Source organism: Globicephala melas, chromosome 5 (genome assembly GCF_963455315.2).
Source record: "Globicephala melas chromosome 5, mGloMel1.2, whole genome shotgun sequence".
NCBI classification, from domain to species: Eukaryota; Metazoa; Chordata; class Mammalia; order Artiodactyla; family Delphinidae; genus Globicephala; species Globicephala melas.
Window position 1 is genome coordinate 113,120,654 of NC_083318.1, and position 21,104 is coordinate 113,141,757.

The following is a 21,104-nucleotide window of genomic DNA, read 5'->3' on the forward strand; positions in this document are numbered from 1 at the left end:
TTATCCAAGTCTGCTCTGTTTACTCTGATGAAATTTTCATGATTTCTTAATTTTCCTAGGTATGCATATGTAAATCTGGACAAGTGACTGCCATTCCCTTTTGGTATCATATGTACCTTGACGATGAGATTAGGTTGGATACTTCCAGTGAATCCTCCCACTGGAAACAAGCTGCAGTTGTTTTAGATAATCCCATCCAGGTGGAAATGGGAGACGAACTTGTACTCAACGTCCAGCACCACAAAAGCAACGTCAGCATCACAGTAAAGCAATGAAGAGCAGTTTTCTAATGAAAAAAGGTGGAAGTAGAGCAGCAAGTACACAGTTCTAGTCTGAATTAGTAGTGGGATTGTAATCATAAAATGGAGGTACAAAGATTTAAGTCCTTGTAATGGTCAAATATTTTTTAAAAACTGACATTAATAAAGTGTATTTAAAAGATCCTAAATTAAAGAGTAGCATGATTACAAAAATATTGCAGCAGACTTCCTTACTGGAAAAGGCTGTCATTAATTTTTCAAATTAGGAAACTTTTTATTGCTTGGTTTTACTTACTATAGATTAAATTTTGCCAAACCTGTTAGTTTGTACTCTAGAGCTATAAATATAAGGAATTTTGAGGCTCATTTTCAGTTTTTTCACATCTTGGCTATTTTTCTCAAATCCAAACTTATAGTGGGGATACCTCAAAAAGTTGGCTTCCACTTTAGATTGAGGGTTTATGGTTATCTGTAAATTCCAAGCTTGCTTCTTGTAAATAGTAAAATACTTCTGAACCTCCATCTCAGTTTTTGTGTTTTGGGTATGCAAACCTGAGTAAGAATTTAAGCTCTAGACCAAATGTAATTAAAAGAGTAAAAGAGGGACAAAATAAAATCTTAGGAGGCAGTATTTTTCGTGGTCTACGTTTGGCGAAGAAAAAATTTTAAGCTGATAAATTAAGTTCAAGGAAGAGTTAAACCTAAACCAGTTATTTTTCAAAGTTTTGATTTGAATACACAGAAAGAAAAAAATAATTAGTCCAGATTTTAAAGACTTGAAATAGGGAGATTAATAAGGAAGAAGATTATCATGCCTTGTATATACTGTGTGCTCTCTGTAGGTTAGCCACACAGAAAATAAGATGTACCTTCTCTTCACACTGCCTGTTCTCCTTGCCTCTTATACTGCCCAACTTTATTTTCAATAGAAATGTTTAGTTTATAATAATGGACAGAATAAAAACTTTGTATCTAATGACTGTGAACCAGTAGGTATGTTTGTGTATGTGTGTGTGTGTATGTATATGCGCTTAAATATATAAAGCATAGGTTTTGAGAAATGATACTTATCCTTGCTATTTGCAACATACCGCTCTGGCCCTTTCTGTATTTATTTTCAGTGTAAAATGTTAGACCCAATGGGCTGTGATTAACAATTAGAGGAACTCCATCCTAAGTAATAAATTTCTCCCAAATAGCATCTATAAGCCTTCTGACTGTGGTTTGATAAATAATTAAGACGACTCAGCTGAGATTTACATTTGCTGACACCTTTAGTAGCACTGAGGAAAAGCAGACTCTGTTTCTATCACAAGTTTCTTATTTATTCTTCCACTCTTCCATCCACTTTATTCTTTTCATCTCAAAGTCCTGGATAACGTATTAATCTGTTCACATTGGTGCAAATATGATTTTTAGACAGTAGTTGTTTTAAGATTAATAGATTAGGTCAGATATTTCTCCTAGTAGGAATGTAAGATATAGGCCTCTTTCATTGTAGGTATATGATTTTCAACCCTTTAATTTTTTGGACTTAATTTTTTTCTGCTGTGCCTCTCATCATGAACTTTTTGTGATAACATTAAGGGTCTATGTTGAAAGAATGAGAGATATAAAAAGTTGCAGAAAATAAATGATAAATTCTTATTTATTGAAAGACATCCAGTTGAGAAATAGAGAAATAATTGTTAGGTAAGCAGATATGGCACATGATTATGATTAAGTTCCACTAATTCATATTTCTGAATTCACTTTCTGCTAATTCCAGAGCATTATATTCATGCAGCGGTGGTAGAAAGCACTTTTTTTTTTTTAACGTCCTCCTCTTGATAGAGCACTGTAATGTCAAGAACGTTTAGTAGTCATTTCCTCCATTTGAGTACGTGATACTCTATAGTGTTAAGAAGTCAAGTCTAAGTCTAGGATATTTAGACTGGTTATCTGTGATATACAAAACCTAGTTGTATGAATCCAGTAGTTGTACCTGGTTTTCGCCGTTTTGTTGAAATTTTCCATCATTAACGGCTTGTCCCAAGCACAAAATCCTGAGCAATGGGATACCAGGTAATGAAATAACGTGGTAGTAGCACAGCTTCTGCACACTGTTCAGGAGGCCACGGACTTATCTGAAGGGTCTTTTTTCTCTCCTGTAGTATCATTACATATGTCATCAGATACATTAGCTGTAGTAGGTGTAGTCTGGGGAGTCACAGTGTGTCCAAACCCTTGATAGTGACCCATGGGTGAAGGTGGCACAGAAGAGGCAACGGAAATTGCATCTTGTGATGACGATGATAACAGGCTTGTGTGTTCATTTTGATCTTGATCCTCAGGAAAAAACTTTTTCCTAGAATGTCCCATGACTGTCCTTCCTTTAAAGTAACATAAAGGTTTCTGAGTTAGCCAAAAGTTTGGTTATTTTTACCACTATAAACTTGCCATGCTAAAAATAAGCTCCCCGCTTCCCTCCTCCCAATTTGGAGAGCCTTACTGTGGTACTGCTTTACACGAAGTCTTTTCACCTCTTAAACAAGACCTGATAGGAGAACTACAATAGCCTATTCGAATGAATTAAATGGCTGGTACTTACCAACATGCCTTACTTGTTCAGAAATATCATCCCTAATATCTGAAACATCCCACATGGCAAGAAAGGAGTCAAAGCATGAGCCCTCTTCTGCTTCTTGGACATACGGTTTATATGAGAAAGTGTAGTGATGAGCAATAGCAGCAAGGAACATCTCAATACAGATAATAAAGTCCTACAACAACAATATCAACAATGTCAGCCATGTTGGAGTTTAAATCTAGTTTTGCAGGTCAAAAGGGAAAGCACTATCTTTCTCTCTTTTCAAAAGTACTTAAGTACCAACAGCTGTTTTTTTCCCACAAGACTGTATTCATTTTTTCATTTTCCAAAATTATTTTTGACCTCTTCAAAAAAAAAAAAACACAAAACACCAAAAGTTTAACTCTATTTTGCACTACCTCAATCAAGTACTTCTTTGCCAAGTACAATGCATTCTCTTCCACTGTCCAAGGACTTAGAGGAGAAATGCATAAAGTGAAATAGAGTAGGAATAACAAAATCTAGGTTCTGTTCCTGGTTCTACTACAAATTAGTAACTGTGACCAATTTTTCTAGGGCTCCCCCATTTCCTCACATGTGAAGTGAGGATAGCAGTAGCTCCATAGCCTGCATGTGGTCAGGCTGAGGAGATAACATGTAAAAATGCTTAACAAATAGTAAAGTTCTGTTGAATTCAGAGAGAGCATTACTTACCTGGAGTCCTGTGGCCACAGCTTCTACTGTTTGCCATTCCCACGTATGCTTTTCAGAAATAACGCCAACTTTTACCAACAAAGCAATAACTACTGCTTGCCTATATGTTAGGAAAAGGTAAACGCCAAATCTATATCAAGCATAAAATGAGCAGTTGCTTTAAAAATATGCCATTTAAAAAGTTAAACCCCAGCACAACCTGTGGACCACCGCCACCCTGCCTTTACAGTGTATTCCTGAAGACACTGTGTACCTATATTAAATATACTTGTTTTACAAATTTACTTCTAGTACAGTTTCATCACATGAATTTTGATTATGTGTTCTTAGAACTTCAGTACGTGGTTTATAGTCGTTTTTTGTTTTGAAAGTGTGCACAGTAATTAGGTTTTAAGTTCTTCCTACACATAGACAATGCCTAACACCTTGTACAACTGGAATTTAAAATGAAATAAAGAACAGATACTTATATGTTATTTATGCATGTATCAACTGATTACTCAGATTATTTTAAAGAACATTTTGAAACCAGTCTTGTTTGAAGTCCTGGAACTAGAGACAAACTCAGAAGGGGTCTCTGACTCCAAGATGGGGAGTGATATTGAGCATTTCAAGCAAATCTAGGCATCTGCCCCTAGGTTAAATTTAAACAGCTAAAATGAGATAGATAAGCTTTCATAGATCTATATACAAGAATATTCACTTCAATATTGCTTGTAATGGTAAAGAAAAATTAGGAACAACCTAAATGTCAATAGGAGATTGGTTACAAAGTTCTATCCACATATCAGAATACTATATGAAGTGAAAACAAAAGACCCAAACAAAATTACATCCTCACTGTACTTACAAAGAACTATGACTGCAATCTACTGAATGTATCATTGAGTTCTACAAGTTTTTATAGTATGTATTTGTGTTTCTGTGGAGTTATATAAAATGATGGGGACTACAACGTCAATCATTCATGCTGGGTGGTAGGATTTCAGGGATTTTTCTTTCCCCCCTTTTTGTATTATTTGTATATTGTTAAATTTGGTGTATTTGTTTCTAGGCCCCTATCACCCACGCCTTTACTAAATTGGGACCATGTATAGTTTTGCCCTCTGTTTTAAACAGTATTTTTACTAATGAACATTTCCTCACATTAAATATTCTACATGATGTTTATCTTCCAAACTGTATTCTCTTATATAAAGAGACCATGATTTTTTTTTTAGTGTTGAGACATTTAGTGTCTCAAACTGTTTTCTTTTTATAAATGTTACAGTGACCATCTAATTATTTCTTTATGAAAAACCAAGAAGGGCTAAAAGAATGAACTTTTTGAAAGCTAAGTAGACATTTTAATTCATCTTCCATATTAAGACTTTTAAAAATCCTTCCAAATCAACAGTTTTATTGCCCTTTAGAAAATGAGAACATTTAAGAGAAAGCAACACTTACCAAAAAGAAACAAAAACCACCAGCTTTACACAAAGAAATTTGCCAACAGGTTGGATTGGACTCAGTTCTTCCTTCAGTACTTTATAAAACAGGAGGAGACAATACATGGCAAACTAGAAACAAACAAAGTTCTTAAATAAGAATAACTAAATATGGTATTAGAGATATTGATATTAAAGTTATAGACCAGAGACCTGGTACAGAGTAATGTTTCAGGCAAAATTTTCTACGCTTTATTTTGCTATTTTTAGATTGACAACAAGCTTTTATATTTTACTGTGGATGAATATATACAGTATGAAATTTCTCAGAAGAGATGTATAACATCTTCCCTGAAAATGGTTTTAAGTGTTCACTTACAGAAGCCCACAAAGAACACAATGAACAAGTGACTGCCATGAGTGGAAGAAAAGGCTCTCATTCAACCAAAATAAAAACATCTATCTGCTTGTTAATGGCTTTTATACACAAATTACCGTTCATTGTATAAGGGCTGAGCTTACTAACTACTAATTGTATGCATATTATTTATAAGTGAACACATTAAATAAGTAATACTTCAATAAAACTGTGACCATGAAATCAGAAAGTAAGGAATCAGGGAAACCATTTTTCTTGAGGGCAGTATGTTAATCCAGCTGAATTTACTTTTTAAAGATAAATGCTCAAGACATTAACTATTTTTAGAAATCAGTTGTAATTAGCGTAGTGTTGCATAACAATGAACATTTCCCTAAAAGTTTACTTTTTCCTATTATAAAATGCTCATTTAAATTATTTTAGAATATGAAAGCATGGTCCCATCATCCAACCATTTCTTTCTACACATAAGGTGGGTTTTAGCAGGTATAACCAACTAAATATGAAATTTTGTTGCCTGATTCTTTTTTCCACTTAAAGTGCCCTTTTCCATATATTTCATTAAATAACAGCCTAGTGTTTTGGCCAATGGAAGGTACATAGTATATTTAACTAGTTGGACTGTTTCCAGGCTTTTGCAATTAACAAACAATAGGCTTTATATACAAACACACTGAAAGCAAAAGTACTTCTGGCCATTTCTTGAGGCATTCCCAGAAGTGGAATTACTGGTTCCAGAGAATATGAACATATTGAAAAGCTTTGAATACACAAGCATTTGATTTTTATTATAAATTTCTAATACCACACATGCATGCCATTGCACCTAAACTATTATTTTGCTGAAAGCATTAATGAAAGATTTTCAATAAAATGCACATTCCTGTTTTGTTTTTTTTTTCGGTACACGGGCCTCTCACTGTTGTGGCCCCTCCTGTTGCGGAGCACAGGCTACGGACAGGCAGGCTCAGCGGCCATGGCTCATGGGCCCAGCTGCTCCGCAGCATGTGGGATCTTCCCGGACTGGGGCATGAACCTGTGTCCCCTGCATCGGCAGGCAGACTCTCAACCACTGCGCCATCAGGGAAGCCCCACATTCTTAAGTTGAAAGGATCCAATAGTTATATCTTTGGAGCATTTCAGTTTCTATAACATCATTTTTAAAAACTTGGCATTCTCAATTTTCAATTCCAAATATATGAGAGAATTTTATTCTCCCATTTTAATTCAAACCCTGTACTGTCATATACCAATAAAACATTTTTCTTACTCAATATGCCTAGGATATGTGCTTTTTATTTAAAAGGAGAGCACTGTGTTTTTATTTATGACATATCCATATAACTATGCAATGAATACCAGAATCAAATGAAAAAACATAATCAACGAGTCAGTGTATAAGTCACCAGATAATCAACAAAGATATTATATCTTTATATATGTATAAAGATACATGTTAAAGTTTCAAGTTCTTCCTACAGATGAAGTTCAATATTAAAGTTACAATTAAGCTTTATTCCAGAAGAGACTTTCCCTAAAAACATTTAGCACTATAGATCTAAATTTAGTACAGTTAAGATGAGTATTTACTTACCAACTGTGACATATTATTTATTATAACCAAGTAAGTCCAAGCATTTGAAAAGCTAAAGTTCCCTTCATCATATATACCAAGCAGCTCACAGATTCTAAAAAATGGTAAAAATGAGACAACTTTATGAATAACTAAATCAAAAATACATTTTAAAATACAGCAATGACAGCAATACTTAAATTTAGAAGTCAGTTTATTTCAAAGATCCTGTAGATAGTCACTTGATTTTGGCCATAGAGGTTGTTCAAAAATTAAAAGAAAAACATTTTTCTAGAAATGTTACCATATTACTATTCCTCCAATTTGAAGGAAATCCAAGAGACATAACATTGAACTAGAAAGGGTAATTATTAGATTCAAAAAAATGATGCTGCCTAATTTTTAAAAGATTGTTAAAAACATATAATGCAGGTCTATAACTACAACTATAATTTTTTCTCCCAAATTGTCTTGGAGGCAACTTTTATGATGACCCAGATCTAAGTATTAACTTGTCTTGATTACCCAATTTCTAAACAGCAGAGAAATAAAGCATGCCTTCATAAATAAGTGAATTAGTTTTAATTCCAAGGCAAAGTCACTAAAGAATTGCTAGCACAGAAGCAGAATAAAGAATGCTTCTTTCACCTTTCTTTCCATTCTTCCTCTGTTAACAGACAAAATGCTTGTATAGCTAGCAGATAAAATATATACTCTACCTGCTTTAAACTATTTGATGTTCTTAAATTTTTAGGGAATAGTTTTACCAGGTAGCTTAATGATACCCCATTTTACCTGAAGTGCTAAGACTTGACAGAATTTTTTAAAAAGAAAAATGTTTTCTTCTTTAGAATACAGTACTCATTTAGAAAATAAAAGCATGTAATGAATCTATAGTGGTATACTTTAACTTCATGTACTAGATGTTTCTGTAAAGCTGTGTGAACATTAATACTTGAAAAAGAATATTTGATAATGCTTTCCAGAAATCTCCAGAGAATATTATTTAGAATAATCCTGTGGTGATTCCTTGTCTATACATGGTCACCTTATTTATTATAATATAGTAGGATTTCTATATACTGTGTTTTTATACCAGACTAGATGTGTTATAAACAAGTAATGCTTTTTACATGCTTTTCTACTCAGTTGTCCCACTAAGTAAAAGCATGAGAATTTTTGAAAAATAAATAATAATATAAGTTCTGTGCACTTACAAAGCAACGATGGTGGTGAATGGTCTGACAACTGTATATTGTAATACACCCAGTTTGCATCTGAACAGCAAGACTCTGCCAAAGAAAAAGAACTTAGCATTTCACCTACTCATTTCACTAGTATCAAGCTTTCTCCAAAGCCCCCAAATTAAATCACTTTCACAAATGATGCCACATTTATACTTAATTCTTTTAATTTAGTCAATCTAAATGGCTACTTGAGAAGAATGGGGATGGTAGCATACAAATTATCTAAATACTATTTTTTAAATTGTGTAACAACTACATCTTCTGAAAGATCTCCCTTCCTATGTCCAGTCTCAAATTCCTGAATAGTGCAGCACAGATCAGGAACAAAAAGAATGAAAGTGGGTCCCTGTGTATTTCTGGAAGAAAAACCAAGTAACAAATAAATTACGTGTAGGGTTGAATATATGAAACCATATTCAGAAAATATTATTTACAGTTAGGATTCAGTTTCAAGTTTGGATTTATATATATATATATATATATATGTAATTCCAGAGAGTATCACTGACTAGATACTCTGAAAGAACAAAACAGAGAGCCTATCCTACATAAAACAGTTTTTATCACTGAGGTCACTTAATGTAGGGGAAAATTCACAAGGAGTAACAAACAGAAACAAAGCAAAAAAGTCCCAAAACAACAACTATCAAAAAAGGCTCTCTACGTGACCACCTTGTGTAAGCCTCCTTAGGAAACAATGATGCTCTGAGCGCAAATGTTTATTTAGCACTCCTCCGTCAAGTTTATGTATTATAAATCCCCTAATTTAAGAACTACATCTAGACTGAGAAGAATGAGCCTGACATACAGACCCTGAGGCATTGGGTTACTAGGACTGAATGAAAAACTGATCAGGTTCTATGTGCTGAGAGCCTTCTCTGTGCTGAAGCGGCTCACTCCCACTGACAACTAACTGTGCCCCTGTGGAGGTGGGTGTGGCAGCTGCACTTGGGCTTGTTGTAAGACCTTTTCATGAACATGCCTGGGCTACACTGTGCTTCTGGTCCCATACTCTTTACAAAGCTAAATTAAGTAGAAGTTGGGTTAAACCTGTAGTGTTCTATGAGCTGATTGTCAAATGAAACCTGAGACCAGTAGGGTGACTATGCAAATGTATTAAATAGTCAATTAGATACCTTTGAAAGCTGTGGAGAATTAATGAACTGGAAGATGTATCTGAAGAAATTGGCCATAATGTAATAAAGGCTGAGACAAAGAGACAAACATGAAAGAGAGTTACAAAGAATAGAACAGAATCAGAAGGTCTAACATACTTAAAAGTTACAGGAGAGTAGAGGAAGGGCAAAAGCAGAAGTTTATGGCTGAGAACTTTTCAGAACTGATCAAAGACACAAATCAACAGATTGAGGCACCCTGTAAATGAAGCTGGACTAAAAACAAAAAACAACTTGGTAGGGAAACTACAAAACATCAAAGACAGGGAGGGTCTTAAAAAATGCAGTTAGACTCCCTCTTGCGAGAGCACTGGAATCACAACTAACTGCTGAACAATCATCAACAGGAAGACACTGGAACTCAGCAAAAAAGTTACCCCATTTCAAAGACAAAGGAGAAGCCACAATGAGACGGTAGGAGGGGCACAATCACAACACAATCAAATCCCATAACCTCTGCGTGGGTGACTCACAAACCTGAGAACACTTATACCACAGAAGTCGACCCAATGGAGTGAAGGTTCTGAGCTTCACATCAGGCTTCCCAACCTGGGGGTCTGGCAATGGGAGGAGGAATTCCTAGAGAATCAATCTTTGAAGGCTAGTGGGATTTGACTGCAGGACTTCGACAGGGCTTGGGGAAATGGAGACGCCACTCTTGGAGGGCACACACAAAGTACTCTGTGCATCAAGACCCAGGGGGAAGGAGCAGTGACCCCATAGGAGACTGAACCAGACCTACCTGCTAGTGTTGGAGGGTCTCCTGCAGAGGCGGGGGGCAGCTGGCTCACCGTGAGGACAAGGACACTGGTGGCAGAAGTTCTGGGATGTACTCCTTGGTGTGAGCCCTCCGAGAGCCCTGCATTAGCCCCACCAAAGAGCCAGGTAGGCTCCAGTGTTGGGTCGCCTCAGGGAGGGGACCCAGTCCAACCCATCAACAGCCAAGCAGATTAAAGTTTTAATGAGCTCTGCCCACCAGAGCAACACCCAGCTCCACCCACCACCAGTACCTCCCATCAGGAAATTTGCGCAAGCCTCTTAGATAGCCTCATCCACCAGAGGGCAGACACAGAAGCAAGAACTACAATCCTGCAGCCTGTGGAACAAAAACCGCAATCACAGAAAGACACCCAAGATGAAAAGGCAGAGGGCTATGTAACAGATGAGGAACAAGATAAAACCCCAGAAAAACAACTAAATGAAGTGGAGATAGGCAACCTTCCAGAAAAAGAATTCAGAATAATGATAGTGAAGATGATACAGGACCTTGTAAAAAGAATGGAGGCAAAGATCAAGAAGATGCAAGAAGTGTTTAACAAAGGCCTAGAAGAATTAAAGAACAAACAAACAGAGATGAACAATACAATAACTGAAATGAAAAATACACTAGAGGGAATCAATAGGAGAATAACTGAGGCAGAAGAATGGATAAGTGACCTGGAAGACAGAATGGTGGAATTCACTGCCACAGAACAGAATAAAGAAAAAAGAATGAAAAAAATGAAGACAGCCTAAGAGACCTCTGGGACAACATTAAATGCAACAACATTCACATTATAGGGGTCCCAGAAGGAGAAGAGAGAGAGAAAGGACCCGAGAAAATATTTGCAGAGATTATAGTCGAAAACTTCCCTAACATGGGAAAGGAAATAGCCACCCAAGTCCAGGAAGCACAGAGAGCCCCAGGCAGGATAAACCCAAGGAGAAACACACCGAGACACATAGTAATCAAATTGACAAAAATTAAAGACAAAGAAAAATTATTGAAAGCAACAAGGGAAAAATGACAAGTAACATACAAGGGAACTCCCATAAGGTTAATAGCTGATTTCTCAGCAGAAACTCTACAAGCCAGAAGGGAATGGCATGATATACTTAAAGTGATGAAAGGGAAGAACCTACAACCAAGATTACTCTACCAGAAAGGATCTCATTCAGATTCAACAGAAAACTCAAAAGCTTTACAGATAAGCAAAATCTAAGAGAATTCAGCACCACCAAACCAGCTCTACAACAAATGCTAAAGGAACTTCTCTAAATGGGAAACACAAGAGAAGAAAAGGACCTACAAAAACAAACCCATAACAATTAAGAACATGGTAATAGGAACACACATATCGATAATTACCTTAAGCATGAATGGATTAAATGCTCCAACCAAAAGACACAGGCTCGCTGAATGGATACAAAAACAAGACCCGTATATATGCTGTCTACAAGAAACCGACTTCAGACCTAGGGATACATACAGACTGAAAGTGAGGGAATGGAAAAAGATATTCCATGCCAATGGAAATCAAAAGAAAGCTGGAGTAGCAATACTCATATCAGAAAAAGACTTTAAAATAAAGAATGTTACAAGAGACAAGGAAGGACACTACATAATGATCAAGGGATCAATCCAAGAGGACGATATAACAATTATAAATATATATGCACCCAACATAGGAGCACCTTGATACATAAGGCAACTGCTAACAGCTACAGAAGAGGAAATCGACAGTAACTCAATAATAGTGGGGGACTCTAACACCTCACTTACACCAATCGACAGATCATCCTGACAGAAAATTAATAAGGAAACACAAGCTTTAAATGACACAATAGACCAGATAGATTTAATTGATATTTGACATTCCATCCAAAAACAGCAGATTACACTTTCTTCTCAAGTCCTCATGGAATATTTCAAAGGTTAGATCATATCCTCAGTCACAAATCAAGCACTGGTAAATTTAAGAAAATTGAAATCATATCAAATATCTTTTCCGACCACACGCTATGAGACTAGATATCAATTACAGGAAAAAAAGTCTGTAAATAATGCAAACACATGGAGGCTAAACAACACACTACTAAATGACCAAGAGATCACTGAAGAAATCAAAGAGGAAATCAAAAAATACCTAGAGACAAATGACAATGAAAATACGTTGATCGAAAACCTATGGGATGCAGCAAAAGCAGTTCTAAGAGGGAAGTTTATAGCAATACAAGCCTACCTCAAGAAAGAAGAAAAATTTCAAATAAACAATCTAAACTTACACCTAAAGAAACTAGAGAAAGAAGAACAAACAAAACCCAAAGTTAGTAGAAGGAGAGAAATCATAAAGATCAGAGCAGAAATAAATGAAATAGAAACAAAGAAAACAATAGCAAAGATCAATAAGACTAAAAGCTGGTTCTTTGAGAAGATAAACAAAATTGATAAACGATTACCCAGACTCATCAAGAAAAAGAGGGAGAGGACTCAAATCAATAAAATTAGAAATGCAAAAGGAGAAGTTAGAACAGACACCACAGAAATACAAAGCATTCTAAGAGACTACTACAAGCAACTCTATGCCAATAAAATGGACAACCTGGAAGAAATGGACAAATTCTTAGAAAGGTATAACCTTCCAAGATTGAACCAGGAAGAAATAGAAAATATGAACAGACCAATCACAAGTAATGAAATTGAAACTGTGATTAAAAATCTTCCAACAAACAAAAGTCCAGGACCAGATGGCTTCACAGGTGAATTCTATCAAACATTTAGAGAAGAGCTAACACCCATCCTTCTGAAACTCTTCCAAAAAACTGCAGAGGAAGGAACACTCCCAAACTCATTCTATGAGGCCACCATCACCCTGATACGAAAACCAGACAAAGATACTACAAAAAAAGAAAATTATAGACCAATATCTTTGATGAATTTAGATGTAAAAATCCTCAACAAAATACTAGCAAACAGAATCCAACAATATATTGAAAGGATCATATACCATGATCAAATGGAATTTATCCCAGGGATGGAAGGATTCTTTAATATATACAAACCAATCAATGTGATACACCATATTAACAAACTGAAGAATAGAAACCATATGATCATCTCAATAGATGCAGAAAAACTTCTGACAAAATTCAACACCCATTTATGACAAAAACTCTCCAGAAAGTGGGCATAAAGGGAGCCTACCTCAACATAATAAAGGCCATATACAACAAACACACAGCAAACATCATTCTCAATGGTGATAAACTGAAAGCATTTCCTCTAAGATCAGGAACAAGACAAGGATGTCCACTCTCGCCACTATTATTCAACATAGTTTTGGAAGTCCTAGCCATGGCAATCAGAAAAGAAAAAGAAATAAAAGGAATAAAAATTGGAAAGGAAGAAGTAAAACTGTCACTGTTTGCAGATGACATGATACTATACATGGAGAATCCTAAAGATGCCACCAGAAAACTACTAGAGCTAATCAATGAATGTGGTAAAGGTGCAGAACACAAAATAAATGCACAGAAATCTCTTGCATTCCTATACACTAATGATGAAAAATCTGAAAGAGAAATTAAGGAAACACTCCCATTCACCATTGCAAAAAAAAGAATAAAATACCTAGGAATAAACCTACTTAGGGAGACAAAAGACCTGTATGCAGATATAAGACACTGATGAAAGAAACTAAAGATGATACAAACAGATGGAGAGATATACCATGTTCTTGGATTAGAAGAATCAATATTGTGAAAATGACTGTACTACCCAAAGCAATCTACAGGTTCAATGCAATCCCTATCAAATTACCAATGGCAGTTTTACAGAACTAGAAAAAAACAAATCTTAAAGTTTGTATGGAGACACAAAAGATCCTGAACAGCCAAAGCAGTCTTGAGGGAAAAAAAGCGGAGCTGGAAGACTCAGGCTCCCTGACTTCAGACTATACTACAAAGCTACAGTAATCAAGACAGTATGGTACTGGCACAAAAACAGAAATATAGATGAATGGAACAGGATAGAAAGCCCAGAGATAAACCCATGCACCTATGGTCAACTAATCTATGACAAAGGAGGCAAGGATATACAATGGAGAAAAGACAGTCTCTTCAATAAGTGGTGCTGGGAAAACTGGACAGCTACATGTAAAAGAATGAAATTAGAACACTCCCTAACACCATACACTAAAATAAACTCAAAATGGATTAAAGACATAATGTAAGACCGGACAGTATAAAACTCTTAGAGGAAAACATAGGAAGAACACTCTTTGACATAAATCACAGCAAGATCTCCTTTGTTCCCACCTCCTAGAGTAATGGAAATAAAAACAAAGATAAACAAATGGGACCTAATGAAACTTAAAAGCTTTTGCACAGCAAAGGAAACCATAAACAAGATGAAAAGACAACCCACAGAATGGGAGAAAATATCTGCAAATGAATCAATGGACAAAGGATTAATCTCCAAAATATATAAACAGCTCATGCAGCTTAATATTAAAAAAACAAACAACCCAATCAAAAAATGGGCAGAAGACCTAAGCAGACATTTCTCCGAAGCAGACATACAGATGGGCAAGAGGCATATGAAAAGCTGCTCAACATCACTAATTATTAGAGAAATGCAAGTCAAAACTACAATGAGGTAGCACCTCACACCAGTTTGAATGGGCATCATCAGAAAATCTACAAACAACAAATGCTGGAGAGGATGCGGAGAAAAGAGAACCCTCTTGCACTGTTGGTGGGAATGTAAATTGATACAGCCACTATGGAGAACAGTGTGGAGGTTCCTTAAAAAACTAAAAATAGAATTACCATATGACCCAGCAATCCCACTACTGGGCATATATCCTGAGAAAACCATAATTCAAAAAGACACATGCACCCCAATGTTCACTGCAGCACTGTTTACAATAGCTGGGACATGGAAGTAACCTAAATGCCCATCGATAGATGAATGGATAAAGAAGATGTGATACATATATACAGTGGAATATTACTCAGCCATAAAAAGGAACGAAACTGGGTCATTTGTAGAGACGTAGATGGATGTAGAGACTGTCATACAGAGTGAGGTAAGTCAGAAAAAGAAAAACAAATATTGTATAGTAACGCATATATATGGAACCTAGAAAAATGGTACAGATGAACCAGTTTGCAGAGCAGAAATAGAGACAGAGACATAGAGAACAATGTATGGACACCAAGAGGGGAAAGTGGCTGGTGGGGGGTGGTTGTATGATGAATTGGGATAATGGGATTGACATATATACACTAATATGTATAAAATGGATAACTAATAAGAACCTGCTGTATAAAAACATAAATAAAATTTAAAACTTCCAAAAAAAATGCAGTTGGAGATAGGTCACCTATAATGGAATGACAACTGGATTAACAGTAGAGGCTTAACAGTAACAATTGAAGCCAGAATTAGGTGGAACAAAATCTTCAAAATGTTTGGAGAAAATTCCTGTCAACAAAGGATTATATCCAGCAAAACTATCTTTCAAAAATGAGGGCAAAATAAAGATATTTTTGGTTAAGTATATCTGAGAAAAGTTGCCACTGATACACTGACACTAAATGAACTTTCAAGGGCCATACTTTAGAAAGAAGGAAATGATCCCAGTCAGAAGATCTGAGATGCAAGAGGAGTAAGGAACAAATAAATTGATGCACTACAGTGAAATCTATAAAAGAATTACCAAAAAAAAAAAATTCTATCCAAAAATTGATATCTAATTTTTAAGATTAAAATAGGGCTTTATATAATCACAATAAGACTAGAAATAGAAACTATAACTTCCAAACTAGTAGTGAGGGGAAAAAAAATGGAATAAGAAAAACAGCAACAAAATAATGTAATCAACTATCAGTGAGATTTGGAGTAGCACCTGTAACCCAACATTGATACAGCTGCAGTGTACTCCATAAACAGTAAGATAGTCACATTAAAACTACAAATAGTCAAAGATTATAAATAAAGTTTTATCACTAGATAAGCTATGAAAAAACTTTTGGTTTTCAAGGCTTTATGTACATATATATACATTCTTTAACAATTGCAAATATGGAATCACGGACCTGTAATGTATTAACTTTTGTTCAATGTGGGTGGTATAAAATAGATTTGTCTATTACATTTATTAAATTTATTTGTATCCCAGAAATGATTGAAAAACTTTAAAATTATTTATTAAATAATTAGAAGGACCTTCTCAAACTTCTTATAGCTTTTTCAAAGTATTAAATGAAAGTTTATATTTTTAAAAAGAGACTAAATGCAATCTGGATTCCTGGATTGGATCCTGGAACAGAAAAAGGACATTAGTGGAAAAACTGAGGAAATCTGAATAGTCTGCAGTTAATAGTATTGTACCAATGTTATTTCTTACTTTTGACAAATGCACCAGGATTACAAAAGATGTTAATATTAGTGGAAGCTGGATAAAGGGTAATAGCAAATCTCTGTCTTGTCTTTGCAACTTTTCTGTAAATTTAAAATTATTCCAAAATAAAAGTTTATTTTAAAAGTGTAATCAATGAAAAAAGGAAACTAGAAAAAGTGAGACAGAACAAAAAGTCCCCAAAATTATAAATGAATATATCAATAATCACAAAAATATAAATAGCATACCTTGTATAAGTGATGTATCATCAGATTAGAATTAAAGAAAACACTAAACTTAAGAAAAAAAGTTATACACCTCATAAGGACACAGAAAAGATGAAAGTGAAAGATAGTGAAAGGTAAGCCAGGCAAATACTAAACAAAGGAAAGATAGGATACCTGTTAACATCAGACAAAGTAACTTTAAGACAAAAAAGATTTTTTGGAATAGAAACTATCTAAACATAAAGCAAAAACTGACAGAAGTACACAAAGAAATTGACAAATTATCAGTGGCAGAATTTCAACGTCTCTTTCAGTAACTGATAGAACAAGTAGCCAAAATCAACAGAAATGTAGACAAACTGAATAACATAATAAAATAAGATTGACCTCATGGAGATAAACACTACACAGCCACTCACTAATACAGCATACACATTCTCTTCAAGCACACAGAGAACCATTATAAAAACTGATCATGTACCAGAGGGCATGAAACAAATCTTAACCAAGTTCAGAGACTGTCTCATACATTCTCTGACTACAATGCCAATAAATAAAATGAAAAAAAAATCCTCATATTTGAAGTTTTAAAATACTTCAAAATAACTTGGGTGAAGAAAAAATCCAAACAGAAATTTAAAAACCTTAAACTGGATGATGATGAAAATGTTAAATATGAAAATGGATTCATGGGGCGATAGATGTTAAATAGACTTATTGTGGTAGTCATTTATTGTATATACAAATATTGAATAGTTATGTTGGACAACTAAAACTAATATAATGTTGCATGTCAATTATACCCCAACAAAAATAGGGATTCAGTGAATGCAGAACATGAACAGAATTATATAGTTTTAAATGCAGTATTAAAAAAGAAGAAAGGCTAGAAATTAATGAGCTAAGACTCATGTTAGAATAAGAACAGAGTAAACCAAAGGAAATGGGAGAAATGAAGTAAAAATAGAGTATAAATTAATGAAATAGAAAACAAACATACAGATAATCAACAAAACCAAGAGTCAGTTCTCAAAAAGACTAGTTAAAAATAGGCAAACTTCCAGCAACACTGTTCAAGGAAAAAATAGAGATACTAGTAACATTAGAAAGGGAAAAGGAGTCATAATGACAGATTCAAAAGAGATTAAGATATAAACTAATATATGCTTATACATTTTATTTTTATTTTTTATTTTTTGGCCGTGCCATGTGGCACGTGGGATCTTAGTTCCCCGACCAGGGATCGAACCTGCGTCCCGCAGTGGAAGCATGGAGTCATAATCAATGGACCACCAGGGAAGTCCCTACCTATACATTTTTTTGGCTGTGTTGGGTCTTTGTTGCTGTGCACGGGCTTTCTCTAGTTTCAATGAGCAGGGGCTACTCTTCATTGTAGTAGGCGGGTTTCCTCATTGTGGTGGCTTCTCTTGTTGCAGAGCATGGGCTCTAGGCACACAGGCTTCAGTAGTTCCAGCACACAATCTCAGTAGTTACAGCATGCGGGCCTTAGAGTGTGTGGGCTTCAGTAGTTGTGGTGCGTGGGTTCAATAGTTGTGGCGCATGGGCTCTAGAGCTCAAGCTCAGTAGTTGTGGCGCACGAGCTTAGCTGCTCTGTGGCATGTGGGATCTTCCCGGCCTAGGGATCGAACCCATGTCCCCTGCATTGGCAGGCGGATTCTTAACCACTGTGCCACCAGGGAAATCCCCTAACTATACATTTTTAAACTTTGTCTATTCTGCTTAATTCCTAAATGCTATAGTTAAAAAAAATTTTTTTCCAGAAACAACGGGAAGCCTAAACAGTTCTATAATTGTCCTCCCACAAAGAACAGTCCAGAACTAATCTTTCAAGGTATAGTATATAATCTCTTTCTGTGATATATAAATAAAATGCAATAACTCCTATTCAGGCAGCAAAACTTGGATGTGAAAACCAGACAGGGCCAGTATAAGAAAGGAAAATCATAACCCAATCTTTCTCATGAACAAAGCTGTAAAAATTCTATAAAGCTTATGATGTAGAAAAGCTGATGATACATCATAACCACTTAAAATTTATCCTCTAAAAGCAAGGGGATTTTAATATTAGAAAAGCCATTAATCTAATTCACTATATTAACAGGGTAAAAGCAAAAAATTATGATTGTCTCAATAGGTATAGAAAAAGCATTTGATGAAATTCAATACATATTCATGATTAAGAACTCTTAACAAACTAGGGGTAAAAAGGAGCTTTTTAACCTAATAAAGGATGCCTACAAAACACCTTTAGAAACATTAAATCCAAATGTGAAATTTTATAAGAATTCCCTTTAAAACCAGGAATGATACAAGAAAGTCTAGAGGTACTCATCAGCACAGTGAGAAGGAAGAGAAATGTGTGGTATAAAGACGAGAAGGCAAACAAATCCTTCTTTTGAAGATGACTGGCTACAGAGAACTTATTAACATCTACAGAATAAGAAGACTTGACAAGACTTTTGGATATAGGCTCAATATGCAAAAATCAACTGCCTTTTTACACACTGGCAGCAATTAAACTAACTTTTAAAAAGATGTCATTTATAATAGCAATAAAATATAAGATGTTAATAAGGTCAACAAAAGATTTACAAGACCTTTATGAGAAAACTATACTTAATCAAAAGATAAATGCAGAGCTAAATAAGTGAGAGTAGACAATATTCATAGATAAGACTCAAAACCATAAAAATGTCAATAAACTGAAGATTGAATTCACTTCCAATCAAAAACCTCCAGGGGCTTCCCTGGTGGCACAGTGGTTGAGAGTCCGCCTGCCGATGCAGGGGACACGGGTTCGTGCCCCGGTCCGGGAGGCTCCCACATGCCGCTGAGCGGCTGGGCCCGTGAGCCATGGCCGCTGGGCCTGTGCGTCCGGAGCCTGTGCTCCACAACGGGAGAGGCCACAGCAGTGAGAGGCCCGCGTACCGCAAAAAAAACAAACAAACAAAAACTCCAATAGGGCTTTTCAAACAACCTGATGAGCTGATTCTAAAATTTATATGTAAGAGCATCGACCCAAGAATAGCCAAGAAAACAGGGGTGGGGCACCTGCCCTTCTATTTTAAGGCTTATTAATAAACTATAGTAGTTAATGTATGGAATTGGTCCGGGGATAGAGAAGTTAACCAATAAAACAGAAAAAACGAAGATCACAAATAGACCCATATATATGGAACCTTTATATACAGCAGAGATGGCTACATAGACCAGTGAGGTAGGAGACAGAATGGTGCTAGGTCAGGAAGGCAATGGAATAAAATGAAACTGCATTCCTCCTACCTCACACAACATATGAAAAAAAAATCAATATGTGTTTATAAGTCCTTTTTTTTTTTTTTGGCCGTGTTGCATGGCACACGGGATCTTAGTTCCCCAACCAGGGATCGAACCCGCACCCCCTGCAGTGGAAGCACGGAGTCTTAGCCACTGGACCATCAGAGAAGTCCCTGTTATAAGCTTTAATGGAAAAAATATGAAATGTTTAGAAGAAAAGCAGAGGAGAATGGTTTTATAATCCTGGGGTCAGGAAGAATTTTTTGAACAAGACGCTAAGTACTTACTATAAGATTGATAAATTCAACAATATAAAAATTCACAACTTTCATTTATCAAAAGATATAGTAAAAGTGCCAAAGCAGGCCAAAAACTAGAAAAAGATATTTTTAACATGCATTAAATAAAGAATTAGTTTCTAAACATATCAAGATCCTGTACAGACAACCCATTAAAAAATGAGAAACAGAAACAATCATTCCTCAGAAAGGAAACACAAGTGGCTAATAAACATATGAAAAGTTGCTCAACCTCACTACTAATCAGGGAAATCCTTTACACCCTCTTAACAGGCAAACATAAAGAAGTCCTGGTAATTCTAAGTATAGGTGAGGCTGTGGTTCAATTAGAAATCTTTTCTACTGTTAATGGGAGAGTAATTTGGTACTGCCACTTCAGCAATCAATTTATCACAAAGTTGCACAAAACCTAAAGACCTAGCATATCCACTCCAAGGTACATACCCTAGGGCAAATTTTTTCAAATTGTGTCAAATGTAATTCAGTAGGCTGTGACCCAAATTTTAGAAACAAGAGGGAGGAAGGGAATACATAGTAAGAGTTAGTACTGTTTCATGAAAACATTTGTTTCATAACGGTATTAAATCACTGGGTAAAATGTTCCCCTCCTCTCACAAACTAACATACATAAAATCTAAAATTCATGAAAAGAAAACTCATTATGCTCACTGCTTATGTCACAGAAATCAGAGTACAAAAAGCAGACTTAATTTTAACATCTAAGGACTAGAAACTTGCCGTGGCATTTGCATCTTAAAACCAAAGCATTAT

At 35.5% G+C, this 21,104-nt stretch overlaps 2 protein-coding genes across 3 annotated transcripts in view; one reads left to right on the forward strand and one right to left on the reverse strand.

Moving 5' to 3' along the window:
• PRMT9 (protein arginine methyltransferase 9) overlaps window positions 1-3,009 on the forward strand; it is a 29,750-nt gene extending 26,741 nt beyond the window's left edge. Inside the window, exon 12 of the mRNA XM_030878171.2 lies at window positions 60-3,009. Within this exon, the coding sequence (XP_030734031.2) occupies window positions 60-275 (216 nt within the window). The 3' untranslated portion in view covers window positions 276-3,009. The remainder of the gene's footprint in view (window positions 1-59) is intronic.
• TMEM184C (transmembrane protein 184C) overlaps window positions 1,891-21,104 on the reverse strand; it is a 31,447-nt gene continuing 12,233 nt past the window's right edge. Inside the window, exons 5-12 of one of the 2 annotated variants that reach the window (XM_060299705.1) lie at window positions 10,087-10,151; window positions 9,306-9,375; window positions 8,140-8,214; window positions 6,944-7,037; window positions 4,990-5,102; window positions 3,544-3,643; window positions 2,851-3,022; window positions 1,891-2,632 (exon numbers count right to left, since the gene is read on the reverse strand). In XM_060299705.1, coding sequence (XP_060155688.1) covers window positions 2,367-2,632; window positions 2,851-3,022; window positions 3,544-3,643; window positions 4,990-5,102; window positions 6,944-7,037; window positions 8,140-8,214; window positions 9,306-9,375; window positions 10,087-10,151 — 955 coding nt within the window. In that variant the 3' untranslated portion in view covers window positions 1,891-2,366. The remainder of the gene's footprint in view (window positions 2,633-2,850; window positions 3,023-3,543; window positions 3,644-4,989; window positions 5,103-6,943; window positions 7,038-8,139; window positions 8,215-9,305; window positions 9,376-10,086; window positions 10,152-21,104) is intronic. The other variant, XM_030878173.2, reaches the window with a different exon arrangement.